The 15,000-nt window shown below is 39.3% G+C and overlaps 1 protein-coding gene across 1 annotated transcript in view; it reads left to right on the top strand.

The window, feature by feature from the left end:
- pigg (phosphatidylinositol glycan anchor biosynthesis class G (EMM blood group)) overlaps positions 1-15,000 on the top strand; it is a 142,686-nt gene that overhangs the window by 115,414 nt on the left and 12,272 nt on the right. The window contains exon 11 of the mRNA XM_084430111.1: positions 13,869-14,187. Within this exon, the coding sequence (XP_084286237.1) occupies positions 13,869-14,187 (319 nt within the window). The remainder of the gene's footprint in view (positions 1-13,868; positions 14,188-15,000) is intronic.

The raw sequence follows: 15,000 nt of genomic DNA on the forward strand, positions 1-15,000 counted from the left end.
GAGTGAAGTGACTTTAGTGATAAATGTCCCTTGACTAAGATGCACAATCATGCATGACCCAAAAAATATTACAGACTTTAAGTGACAGCTGATTGTTCTAATGGAGTTATTCTTCCATGTGTGAATGTGGGTGTTAGTTAGCCATTAACACAGTTAATACCTTTCTGAATAGATATGTAAATTACAGAAATGTCTCAAGCTGCTTTTAGAGGTGTAAACAACCTCGAGTCTGTTTTGCATATTATTTATTTATGTTAGAAGACCCAAACAGAATTATTGCACCACATGCATGAAACAAGCTACTAAACAACTCAGCGTGTGGTATTTAGTCTGTTCGAAATGTCTTTCTTCATGTAAACAAGAATTATTAATAGCTTTTTTGGTTTCATAAGCATATTTTTAACATGCACACAAGATATTTATGATGCAGCCTTTTAGACAATACTAAGACATCGTCACATCTTTCACAGAATCCCAGAATGCATTGCAACAAGGTCAATGAAAAAACTGAGCAAGTCGAGAATTAGCTTGTTCGGTTTTGGTTATCACTTTATTCCGCCTTTGATTAAAAAATACAAACGAGTCCAAAGTGCTGTCAACTGTTGTTGAGAGAAAACCACAAGCACACAAAAGGCAGAGTGAAGAGATGTCAAGCAAGATGCTTTTTTAATCAGAGTTTATGCTCAAAGCTGTTTACGGGGGATGATTGTTGTCAGAGAAAGCGGAGCGGAAAATAAATAAACAAGAATTTTGGCAGAGACACAGATTTTGGAGTGTTTGAACGGAGATCGGGAGCGTCTGAGTTCAGTAGTGACAGAATGAGATATCAGGACACGGATCTGTTGAGGCGTAGTGCACATCATAAACTGAATAACATAGAGTCTACAGTCAGGCGACTTCAACAAAGTCTGTGTTTGCCATCAGAAAGGAAAACATGAACACACTTCTCAAGGGACAGAGGGGATATTGTGAGCTGGTACATGTCTTTTAAAAAGCATTAAAGCTTAATGTTTCTTCTTTCTGAAAGCAAGAAAAGCCAACTAAAGCGTAGCCAGTTCACGCAATAAATAATTAAGAAAAACTAAATAAATTTTCTTCAGGCAATGCAGATATACTCACTTCAAACTAAAGAAATGAAAACATGATAAACTATATTAAAAAAAAATATAGTGATTTTTACACACTATTATATTTTAAAGGACATATTGTGTTTTGTCTGTATCTTTGTCTGTTGACGAAAAGATGCGTTTTCAGCCATGTCTTGAAAATGGCTAAAGACTTCGGCAGGTCATTCCACCAGCAGAGAACAGTCCAGGTAAAGGTCTGTGAAAGTGATTTTGTGCCTCTTTTGGATCAGATTCTAGTGTTGACATGTAGATGGAGAAGAGAAGCGGTCCCAGCACTGAGCCCTGAGGCACTCCAGTAGCTAGATGATAACAGTGATAGGAAAAACCATGTTTCTGAATGACAGATCCTAGTGATGACATGTAGATGGAGAAGAGAAGCGGTCCCAGCACTGAGCCCTGAGGCACTGCAGTAGATAGATGATAACAGTGATAGGAAAAACGATGTTTCTGAACGACAGATCCTAGTGATGACATGTAGATGGAGAAGAGAAGCGGTCCCAGCACTGAGCCCTGAGGCACTCCAGTAGATAGATGATAACAGTGATAGGAAAAACCATGTTTCTGAATGACAGATCCTAGTGATGACATGTAGATGGAGAAGAGAAGTGGTCCCAGCACTGAGCCCTGAGGCATTCCACTCCACTCCAATTTTTTTCATCTGAGAAATCTGGTTAAGATGAAATCATGTCTGACGTATAAGAGCCTTGAAATTGCAATCCATGCTCTTATATCATCAAGACTTGATTATTGTAATTCTTTATATAAGGGTATTAGTCAAGCATCTATTCTACGGCTGCAAAAGATTCAAAACGCTGCAGTGAGAAAAAACGTGAACACATCACTCCATCCTTGGTCTCTTTACATTGGCTCCCTGTACAATATAGGATTGATTTTAAACTTCTTTTATTGGTGTATAGATCTCTTCATGGCCTTGCACCGACTTATTTATCAGATCTGTAAATTGAGTATCAGACAGGAAGAACTTTGAGATCAGCAACTCAAAATTTGCTGAAAATTCCAAGGACCAAGTTAAGCTAGAAAGGGGATCGTGCATTTGGGGTAGTGGTGTCAATACTTTGGAATAGCTTACCATTACATGTTAGGGACGCTGACTCGGTACATGTCTTTAAAGTACAACTTAAGACATTTTACCATGACTGTTTGCCATGGCCTATTCATCCTTTTGATGATAATTTTTTATCATTTTTATTCTATTACTATGGTACTATTTTGTCTATCTTACTGAGATGATGTAAAGCACATTGGTCAGCATGTGTTGTTTTAATAGTGCTATACAAACAAAAGTGACATTAACAGTAGATAGATGATAACAGTGATAGGAAAAAACATGTTTCTGAATGACAGATCCTAGTGATGACATGTAGATGGAGAAGAGAAGCGGTCCCAGCACTGAGCCCTGAGGCACTCCAGTAGATGGATGATAACAGTGATAGGAAAAACCATGTTTCTGAATGACAGATCCTAGTGATGACATGTAGATGGAGAAGAGAAGCGGTCCCAGCACTGAGCCCTGAGGCACTCCAGTAGATGGATGATAACAGTGATAGGAAAAACCATGTTTCTGAATGACAGATCCTAGTGATGACATGTAGATGGAGAAGAGAAGTGGTCCCAGCACTGAGCCCTGAGGCACTCCAGTAGATGGATGATAACAGTGATAGGAAAAACCGTGTTTCTGAATGTATTTATGAATCCAGTAGCTAGATGTTGCGACTTAAGGCTGGAATACACTACATGACTTGTGAGTCGGCAGTAGTTGCTGAATGTCTGCGCCATTCTGCAGATTTTGTGTGTTCGGAGTTGACAGAATTCACAGAAAATCATGTAGTGTATGATGGGCATGGATTTTGTTAAATCCGAAGTCACAAAGATCAAGAAAAAATGCGTTGTACGAGACGACATATGAGATCGGGTAAATGTGTTAGAAAACACAGAATCTGCCATTTTTTTAGTAATTGTTTGCAGCAGTTTCAGTATTCACACAGTGGGGTTAACGCAGCTCATTTCACTCCCAGGTCGAAAAATACGGAAATCCTTATAAATACGGAAAAATCACTGAAGAATGTGTCATATGTTTCTGTTTAGTGTATTGTAGTGTAGGCTAGTGTTTGATCCTCAGTCCTGTAGTGTACGATGCCCAGATTTTCTCTCTAACCATTTACAAAGTTGGCAAGTGTATGATTAAATATATATATTATAAAATTTGAATTTCATACAATAATTTCTTATTCAAACAAAATCCTGTCATCCAGCCATCTCCTCCCTTCCTCTTTCATCCTCATCAACAAAAATGTAGTTTAGGTGGACAGATCAATACAGTACAATGAACATAAAAAAAAAGTAGGATGTTGGAAAATAACAATGTATTTTCTGTTCACCAAATGCTTTTCAATCTTCGCTATTGCTTCAATGCAAATGAACAAGCGCGTCGTTATTTGTTATGTAGTGACGTGTGTGTTCAAGTAAGCCAGATATGAGCAGATTCTGCGCAATACGCTGTATTTAAGATATCATGATGACTCACGAGTATTTGCGCCAAATCAGATTTGACTTACACGAACTTCCAGCAAAGTGAGTAAATATAATAAGTAACATGCCAAATTGGCTCGTGATTTGACAGCGTTTCGCGCCACAGTTGTTTTTTATCCGCATTTGGCAGGTTGGCGGGTGTTAATTTCAGTGTCGTGTATTCCAGTCTTTTGACACCTCACCCCTCCCTCCACAACGCCCTGAAGACCTACTGAGAGAGTAAACAGGAGGATCTGGTGGTTAACTGTGTCAAACACAGCTGACTGATCCAACAATACAAGTACTGAGGATTCGGAAGCTGCTTTTGCCAGACAAACCGAGAGCAGGGTAGTCTCAGTTTAGTGACGCTTTTGAAACCAGACTGGTTGTTGTCCAGGAGGTTGTTCTGTGTAAGAAAGGGAGAGACCATGTACAGTCAAACCAAAATGTATTCAGACACCTTCTACATTTCTCACTTTCTCACAGTTTATTCGCTATAGTTTAGAAAATGGTAATGAAATATGAGCAGAACTCAGTTGATATTTGGCTGGTTTTGTCCATCCTTCTGTTAGACTGTCTCACACATGAATTATGTTGAATATCTGTCAGCTGTTAAATTTAACTACACAATTAGATAATACCAGTTTAGCTCAACCAATCACCAAGCAATGCTTCATTTTGTTCAGTCTTTGTGTAAAAAGGTCGCATTAGCAATTAAAGAAAACACACTTCAGCAAAACATGATCAGGTCAAAGTTTCAGAATAATTTTTGGTCCCAAATTTTTATAAATGTTACTGGTAGTCACTGTATGAAGATTTTTTGTGTATAATATGTCACAGTTTACTTTATTTTAGGGTGACCATATTTTAGTTTTCAGAAAAGAGGATGGGGGCGTGGTTGATGGCTGGGGTTGTGGTTTGGGGAGGCGTGGTTGATGGCTGGGGGTGTGGTTTGGGGAGGCGTGGTTAAGGGCTGGGGGTGTGGTTTGGGGAGGCGTGGTTGATGGCTGGGGTTGTGGTTTGGGGAGGCGTGGTTAAGGGCTGGGGGTGTGGTTTGGGGAGGCGTGGTTAAGGGCTGTGGGTGTGGTTTGTGGAGGCGTGGTTAAGGGATGTGGGTGTGGTTTGGGGAGGCGTGGTTAAGGGCTGGGGGTGTGGTTTGGGGAGGCGTGGTTAAGGGCTGGGGGTGTGGTTTGGGGAGGCGTGGTTAAGGGCTGTGGGTGTGGTTTGTGGAGGCGTGGTTAAGGGCTGTGGGTGTGGTTTGGGGAGGCGTGGTTAAGGGCTGGGGGTGTGGTTTGTGGAGGCGTGGTTAAGGGCTGTGGGTGTGGTTTGGGCAGGCGTGGTTAAGGGCTGTGGGTGTGGTTGGGGGTGAATGCATCAAAAAATACTTGACAAATGCATTCACAACCTTGCAACTATGTTATTGTACTTTAATACATAAAGTAATACATCCTTTCCATTCAATGTTTGACCCGCAACAATAGAATACTATTAAAAAAAACGCACTTTTAACACCTTTTACATTACACTATTTCTTTTCATGGCCATAGGTTAAAAATCTACTACTAAAATAAAAAATTTCAGTAAAAAAACATTTTCAATCCTCCTGATGTTCTCTTGTAGCCTATACTTTCTTTATGTGGGCTTCTAGGTCGCTAGCACCTTTATTTGACACTGACACGTGCGTGCCAGCTTTGCAGTTCATGCATTCTGCTTTACACGGATCCAAACCGAAACGAAAACACGGGAATTTTCTCTGTAAATCATCTGTGAATTTACATTTGGGCTTACGCTGTTCGCTACTTACATCTTATCTTGCACTTGACCGTAAACTAAAACGTCGAGTCACGCTGCTAAAGTTCTGTGAACGTAAAGACCGCCTACTTTGATTTGATTGGTCATTTCAAATATTCTGACATTGACGAGCAGTGACAGACCAATGAGGCTGAGATGAACACACACACACACACACACACACACACAGGCCTCTGTATTCTGACGTGCGCTTGCCGCTGCAGATTGAGGAACGCGCTGATTATAACAAGACGGGGCGAAGCCGAAGCCGGTTTCATATGTTTTGTGTGCAAAGGCAAGCGTGTATTTAAAGTACATGCTTAATGGCCCAATGAAAGATAATGAAAACCAGGACATTTTCATCACTTTATAAAAAACAGCCAGGACAGGACGTGAAAACAGGACATGTCCTGGGAAAACAGGACGTTTGGTCACCCTACTTTATTTTGCTATCCTCACTTTCATAAATGAGCTATAGTGAGCTATAGTGTCCTGCACACACTAGAAAAAAAAAAAAAGCACAAATTATATCTGGTGTCTGATTAATTTTTGGTTTGACTTTATAATGTAGCCCCTCAATATATTTAAGAGTCCTGACATGTTTGTTTGGTTGAGAGTCATTCCATAAAGATGTTTCATCTGCCACATCAGCGATAAACATGATTTTTTCCTGCTAGGTTATTAAGGTCACATTCAAATAAAGAGTGTCTGTGTTCACATACGACACTGTGATGCCCTGCACCCTTAAAAGTACTCTCTTCAAGTGCTCTGCCCTCCACAGTGAGCACATAGTCCTCGACGCTCACTTTCAAGTGGAATTTGCCCTTTTTTCCCTGAGCTTTTTAGATCCCGACACATCTGAAGAGAGTAATTAAAAGCACACCTGCGTCAGGAGGAGGCCATAAAAAGCCTGCGTATTTTTATCCTGATTAATCTACGCGTGTGTGTGTGTGTGTGTGTGTGTTTTGATCTGACACCTCGTTTGAGAGTGTTTATGCATGCGGATCCCACATAGAGATGGAAATTAATTCTGTGCACACACTCACATATTTCTCTTCTAATGCGCTCTGAGTTAAACCTGTGTAAAAAAAAAGCCTCAAACAACACGTGTGGCGTGTAATTAGTCTCGCACGGTTTGTGCTGTGAACACAGGAGTGTTGTCTCGCATCATGTGCTTGTTGAGGAGAGGCTCGCTGGTTCTGAGCGATCAGACGTGCTATTTTTGCCTAAAAATATCCCATATCCAGGATCTCATAGCTATTTCTGCCACCTAGCAACACCCTGTCAACCGTAGCAACCATGGCACAACTTTTGCACAGGTTTGTTGATCATAATAACCATTTTTATTTATTTATTTATTCTTTATTTACATATTTGTATTCATTTATTTATTTTGAATAATACGTTTATTTAATTTGTATTTAGTATTCATTTATTTTTTATTAATATTTATTTATTTATAATTATTTGTTTGTTTATATATATGAATTTATGTATGTTAATAATTTATTTATTATTATTATTTAGTCATTTTTGTTACTTATTTACTTTTTATTTGTATATTTATTTATTTTAATTTCATTCACTTTCATCACTTTTTCATTTTTTTCTTTTATTAATTGTTAGTTTGTTCATTTGACCTTTCATTGTTTGTTTGTTCGTTCATTTACTTGTTCATTCTTGCAGTTGTTCAGTCATGTATTTTATTTATACTTTATTTATTTTTTATTATTCATTTATTTGTTTTAAATTATGTATTTATATATATATATATATATATATATATATATAATTATAAATAAATACATAATTTAAAATAAATAAATGAATAATAAAAAATAAAGTATAAAAAAACACTTTTTTAAAGTATATATATATATGAAGAGTTCAGATGCAAAAGCCTCTAAGAGCCATCTGAAATTTTCGTCTAGAATGATCATTTTTATAAAGCTTGTATATTTAAGTTCAGTAATTTCACTTAAATGACAGTGAAAATTACTTATGAATTGTGATTTAAGTGAAATTACTGAACTTAAATATGCGAGCTTGATAAAAATTCAAAAATCATTCTAGAAGAAAATTTCAGATGGCTCTTAGAGGCTTTTGCATCTGAACTCTTCATATATATATATATATATTTCTGTCAGGACCACTACCGTCAAATATGATTGACAATTAGCCTACAGTTTGGATTGGCGGTATGGTTCCGTTCTGGGCGAGAACTCCCTGCGCATCCATGAGGCCTAGCATGATAAGAGCAGGGAGAGCAGCAATAATCCCCCTAGGGGGAAACAGAACAGAACCAACATGAAAATTTGCAAATATATTTCATTCAAGATTTTAAGTACAGCATTATTCGATAATTATTCTGATTCAAGGGGAATCAGAATGTCAAATCCTGACTGGGCGAGAGGAGGAGCTGGGGATGGAGGAGGGTAATTAGCTCCTGATAGCTGCTGATAACACTGAAGGAGCTTATATATGTATACGGTGATAGGTGTCGTATTCCTATAGGTAGATGTGGATCAGCTGAGAGTCAGCTGATGCGAGCTTGACTAACATGACCTGCCAGAACTAACGCTACGCTTGATATATATATATATATATATATCTTTTTATTTTTTATGATTAATTTTTTTATTAATTTTTATTTACTTTATGTGTATATTTTTCTTTTTTAGTTTCATTAACTTTCATCACTTCCTTTCATTTATTTGTTTTCCTTTATTAATTTTGTTAGTTTGTTCAGTTGACCTTTCTTTCTTGTTTGTTCATTCATTCATTCATTCACTTGTTTGTTCTTGCAGTTGTTCCGTCACGTATTTATTTTGTATTTATCAAAATTCAGATACTTAGCAACCATGGCAGGACTTCAGCTTGGGTGTATGTTTCTCACAATAACCTGCGTGACTCAAAGTGCTCTGCTCTAGGGTCAAAGGTCATGTTATTCTCATAGTTTCTCTGACAGACAGCTGTGGGAACAGCAGATCAGCAACACTGGAGCTGAATAAAACAAAGACGGGAATGAATAAATGAATAGACTTCAGCATGTTTATTGAGTTGGTGTGTGTGTGTTTTTTTTAAATCTGACGCGATATCTGGGAACCTCTCTTTCATGCACATCACACACACTGATTTTGTTGTTATTTTTGTGCATTTCACACACCTTCAGTGTCAGACTGAAGTGCATGCGGAGCAACGTCCCGTCAGACCGAGTGAATCGCTGGCAGAACTAATCAAAGATTAATGATAAACTAGTGTCCACCTCAGATGCCGTGAATACACACCCTTCACACACACCATCTGGTGATCCTGCACACAACATTGACTATCTCTCAGTCTGAGTGACTGGATTTGCAGTTTCCTGGAGTGAGGATGCAAGTGTGTGTGTGTGTGTCATACCTGTCAAGTATCCCGTTTTGGCCGGGAAAGTCCCGTATTTTACCCTTCTTTCCCGCCATCCTCCCGTATTAGTATTTTCCCGTAAATCTCCCGGTTTTTAACCTGCGTTATTAAAAAATAATAATAGGCTACCCCGGGCCCGGGCGGAGTAAAAAAAAAAAAAAAAAAACATTCCTAATCTGAGTCTGTCAGTAGCCTCGCGATAACTGCCACCTGCAGTAGCCTATTACTGTAGGTGGCAGTTGTCGCGAGGTCAGTGTGTGAGGTCAGATGATGAGTGACAACCCTATGGTGACAACGCGGGGAAAAACAGAAAAAAAAAAAAAAACAGAGACGGATGATGGACGCTACTACAGAGACGGAAGGCACGCACAGTATTTGTAGTGTTCTCTGTACCTATTGTCCTGTGCATTGTTCATAATAAAGTTCGTTAAAAAAAAAAGAAGAAAAAAAAAAGACGTACTAAGAAAACCAAAAAACCAAAACCCTCAGGTAAATACCGCGAATGCAAAGTCTGCAACAAATTTATACAATAACTCACTAAAAGAGTAAAGAAAAGTTATGTGAAATGAAAAGAAAAACTGTAAAAGAAAAGCAATATGAAATGAAAAGATGAGGGATGAGGAGGAGGGAGGGTCGAGCTAGCCTCCGTTTTGTTTGACAATACTTTCGAATGTCAACAAGAAGTGATGTCACCCAACATCGCTTAGAGCACCTTTAAAATGATGAAGTTCACAAAGTTTGTTGAACTTAAAGCATTAATTCAGTAGGTACTAAAACACAACACTAGCTGGTCCTCATTCGTCTGCAGGTTAAAGCAAGTCTCGAGTCTGACGCTTCAGGTTTGACGTTTTCCCTGCTTCGTCATTCATTCTCACGGCATAAACGACGTGCCGTTGCCAAGTTCTGGTTGTCATGGTAACGTGTGTTGGATTAAAGTGTTCAGTGCGGATGTAGTTTTCTCTCTGATGGAGCTTATTTACAGTGAAGAGGAACAGAGACACAGTGGCAATAAAAATGATGAGATTTTCCTGCTTCTCCGGGGAAATTGCCGAAATCTCCCGCCTGTTTTTCTCTAATCACATTTAATGTGACTGATCCAGTGTACTGTGAGAGCCGGCGTCTCCAGCTACAAGATACTCCTGATTTAATATAGTTAAACTACGTTCAGTGATGCTGCCCTTTAGAAAAACTACACCAGCAACTCACACAAAGTGCATCGAAGCTGTTTAAGAGGACGATGTGCCGCATGTTAAACCAGATCAGATCATCATAACTGGATTATATAATGTAATTTAATCCGAGCAGTATTTTTGGTTCAAGAACAATGGTTTTGAATGAATAAATCTAGGATGACAGCATTAAACTGAACTGACAGATGTACAAGAAAACTAGATAATATAGAGGTGATAACAGTGATGATGCATAAATATATGAATATAAAAAAAAAAAAAACTTTTAAGAGGAATCGTTGAATTGGTTCATTTTAGGGCTGTGCAACGATTAATCGCATTTAAATTAAAAGTGTTGATATACAATGTCATAATGTCCCTGTCAATATACTGTACCATATCCAGGGGTGCACTTGTGTGGTAAAAATAAACGATGTGCAGCTGAAAGCGTGGAGGGAAGCGTTTTTGGGGACGGGGACACATTTACTTACTGGAGTGGGATTTTTCTCCATCTCTGGCAATCGTGATGATAAGTGTGTTCATTAATTATTAATGCTGTCAAAATTTGTCGTTTTTGCCTTTTAGTAGGATAGGACAGTAGCTAGACAGGAAGTGAGGTGGGAGAGAGAGAGAGGGGTCGAGATCGGGAAAGGTCCACGAGCCGGGACTCGAACTCGGGTCTCCCGGAGCACAACGGCACTACATGTCAGCGCACTTGCCCACGAGGCTATCGGCACCGACGACCAGGTCCCTTTTGATATGAAACAAAGTCTCAACTTTGAAATTTGGTCATTTTTTAAAGACATTTAAACAATAAATAGTGTTTTGTGGCTCTTTAATGTGTCTGACAGATCGCTAGAGCCTCAGTTAAAGCTGCTCGTGAACCGATCATCTCTTCCTTCTAGTTCATTTATAGCATCAAATAAAGCGTGAATGAACATCAGAAGGAATGTTGTTTTAACCGCGGAAAGACGTCAGAAAGTTCAAATCCTCCAAACTCCCTGCGAAGGGTCAAATGCCAAAATGCTTGTTTTGTCAAGTATCCTCGAAAGCACAGTTAAATGAGTTAAATTAAGTCTTAAATGTACAAAAGTTATTGTGAAAAAATGTTGTCTTAAAGTGACAGTAGCCTATTAAACCCGCTGCTGTGATGTCTGTGATTAATGTTAATCAAAGAACAAAAGCCAGAGAAAATCACTCACTGCTCTTTCCTGAATAACGTCTGTAGCTTTAAGAAGGATTAATCTACATTTAATCTAAACTTTATGCAGTGAAGTCTGTGAAGTGTTTGATAACTTTATATAAATTTCTGTAAGCTATATATCCTACCTGTTAGACCTACCTCAAAATCCTAAAGCACTGTTTACAAGGTTACATAGGTCAAAAACAATGAAAACAATAACTTTTTGGGCATTTTGACAGGGCAGTCAGGAGGAACGAAATTTTTTTGGTTAAGTAGTGGTAAGGATTTAACTAAATTAAAACGTTATTCCCTTCTCATAGGCAGCGTTAAATAGTCCAGCTGATTTGAGTGAATCGCTTCTTTCCAATGATTCATGGACATATAATAAGTAACTTCTGCTCTCCGCTGTGAAGCAACAAGCCTCGCTCTTATTGATTCTCTCAAGCTTTGACCGAGATAAAGACGAGGCTTCAAACAAAAGGCTGTTCTCGGTCAATATTGAGTCTTCTGTGTGTGGGTGAACGTGAGTGTCTTAGGCCTTGTCCACAATAATACGTTTTTGTTTGAAAACAATCAAACACATCTTTTTCTCTCTGTTTTGTCCTTCCGTTCACACTGAGACGGCGTTTTTATTCATGAAAATAAGCTTTTTGAAAACGCTCTCCAAAGTGGATACATTTGAAAAGCCATTTTCGAGTTGTAAAGTGGAGTGTCAAAACGGAGGGATTTAAAAACGATGACGTAAGTTTAGTCACGTGATGCATATTGTACCAATAGATGTTCATGTTTATACCGGTATTGTGCCTGTTATGTGCTGTTCACTTTCACACAGTCGCTGAAATATGTTACTTTGCTCACTCTTCATATCACAGTCCTGCAAAGATGACAGAATTTACTCACATTTGCTTTCCTGTGGTAAAACATAAGAGAAGTTGCGTTTAGACCAAACATATAATAGTGAGTGAATGACACCTGGACGATCAGTTAATGCTGAGATATTTTGCTAAATAAAATTATCCTGTCAGAAGAATTACGCAATAACTTTATTACTTATTTTTCCGTCTGTATCATATCAGTGAGCTTTTGTGAGGTTTTACACAAACCTAACTAACTGGGTCATCTCCAATCGACGTTCCCTTCCTACTCGAAGTCTACGTGGGTCGTCTCCAATCGACGTTCCCTATATAGTCTACCTGGGTCGTCTCCAATCGACGTTCCCTATATAGTCTACCTGGGTCGTCTCCAATCGACGTTCCCTATATAGTCTACCTGGGTCGTCTCCAATCGACGTTCCCTATATAGTCTACCTGGGTCGTCTCCAATCGACGTTCCCTTCCTACTCGAAGTCTACCTGGGTCGTCTCCAATCGACGTTCCCTGGTTCGTCTCCAATCGACGTTCCCTGTGTCTCCAATCCACGTTCCCTATATAGTCTACCTGGGTAGTCTCCAATCGACGTTCCCTTCCTACTCGAAGTCTACCTGGGTCGTCTCCAATCGACGTTCCCTGGTTCGTCTCCAATCGACGTTCCCTATATAGTCTACCTGGGTCGTCTCCAATCGACGTTCCCTTCCTACTCTAAGTCTACCTAGGTCGTAGTCTACCTCCAGTCGACGTTCCCTGGGTCGTCTCCAGTCGACGTTCCCTGGGTCGTTTCCAATCGACGTTCCCTTCCTACTCGAAATCTACCTGGGTCTCTCCAATCGACATTCCCTGGGTCGTCTCCAATCGATGTTCCCTATATAGTCTACCTGGGTCGTCTCTAATCGACGTTCCCTGGGTCGTCTCCAATCGACGTTCCCTATGTAGTCTACCTGGGTCGTCTCCAATCGACGTTCCCTGGGTCGTCTCCAATCGACGTTCCCTATGTAGTCTACCTGGGTCGTCTCCAATCAACGTTCCCTGGGTCGTCTCCAATCGACGTTCCCTAACGTCTCCAATCGACGCTTAATATATAGTCTACCTAACTAACTTGCTTCCCTAACTAGCTTTCTTCCTGCGCAGGAATAATCGACAAACAGACTTCAGCAAATGTCCTTCAAATGCTTTAATCACGGCCGGGAGATCTTCCCGAGCAGTTCTCAGGGAATCTCTCCCAAGAAGAAGCAAGGCCGGAGGATCTCAGACAAATTCCATTGAGAATCCCACCAGCTAACACGAATACAACAGTGTTTATAGAATAGGGAGGTATTGCAAAATTATATGAATTTGATTGGTTCTTCATATGCAAACTCTTCTGTTACTAGATAAAGCGAACTTTGTTTTAATGATTACTTCATTGTTAATCACAAGGTTCAAATTTAGTCATTTAGTTTCAATTCCCATATTTGTTATATTTAACAACACAACATACAACATTCAAAAGCACAGGACAGCACATTTTAGTACATTGTGTTTCAAAGTGTTATCATGTTAGGCCTAAAAAGAGAAATAAGGTTAGATGTAAGAAACATGGTTAGTTTAATATACAGTTTACTATTTTATCTATTAAAAATCCACCACACAGGCGTTTTCCAAAAGTTTCTCATCCACACTGAAACATCTGAAAACGCTAGTGTGGACGGAGAGCGTTTTTTATTAAACGAAAACGCCGTTTTCAAACATATCTGAATAAATGCAGACGTAGCCTAAGATGAGCCTCTAAACCAGAACCTCTCTCTTTCAGGGGAACCGTGGAGGCTCGATTCGTCTACGTCTTCGTCCTCGGCATCTTGTTCACGGGCGTGAAGGACCTGTTGCGCTCGCAGCTGATGTCGTCAGCTGGGGACAGTGGGCGGCTGAAGAGCAGGGGATTGTGGGAAGTGTACAGCGGCGTGGTGTTATTGGTGGCTCTGCTCTTCAGGGCTCATAACTTGCCCACGCTGGCCTGTTGTCTGCTCATCCAGACCATCATGGCCCAGTTCATCTGGAAGAAGATGCACTACGATGCCGCTCAGACCACCATCATGCACTACTGGTTCGGGCAGGCGTTCTTCTACTTCCAGGTAATGAGGAGAGGAGTCTAGTTTTTATTTTATTTTATTTTTATTTTTATTTATTTTTGCTAGTAATATGCATGATGATAAGCAACTAGTTAATAGTGAGAACTAAACCCTGAACTAAAGTGTTACCAAAAAAGTTATAGAAATGTTAGTTTAATTGTTTTTTTAGATGTTACTAAAATTACCAAAACTGAAATAAAAATTAATTCAAAATTATTATATTCAAATAGGGAAACAGTTATTTTAAATTGCAATAATATTTCATAGTCCCCTGTTGTCAATCATTTTAGCCCTTAAAACTCATCACCAAAATGACAAATTGAAGTGTTTTTTCCTTGGAAAAAATGTCTTCATGTCTTAAAATATCTTGAATGTAACTCGACACCCTTGCCTCATTTAATATGCAAATGAGCCCCGCCTCCACTCACTCACTCAGCTCAGAGATCCACTGGTTGACGATCACACGTTGATCTGATTGGTTACAAGGTAGTTTGTGACGTCAGAAACACCAGCGATTTCAAAGCGTGTTTTTGAGACTGTCTTTGGTTCACTGCAGTTTTAAGGAGGAAATACTCAGCAATGCTGTCGACTTATGAACTTACACATGCTTTGTCTTAAAGCATATTAAAAACACCACATAGACATATAAAACCAACATCTGATTTATCCAAAACTTTGTGAGTGACAGTAAATGACGTCAAAATTAACAGACATGGAATAAAAGCCATAAAATATTTTTGCCCCAGCAATGGCAGACAGGACTGTTTAGAAACCTGTTAGAAAGAATCTGATTTATAATGAGACATTGAGAGTCAA

The sequence above is a fragment of the Rutilus rutilus genome (genome assembly GCF_951802725.1).
Source record: "Rutilus rutilus genome assembly, chromosome: 14".
Lineage (NCBI taxonomy): Eukaryota > Metazoa > Chordata > Actinopteri > Cypriniformes > Leuciscidae > Rutilus > Rutilus rutilus.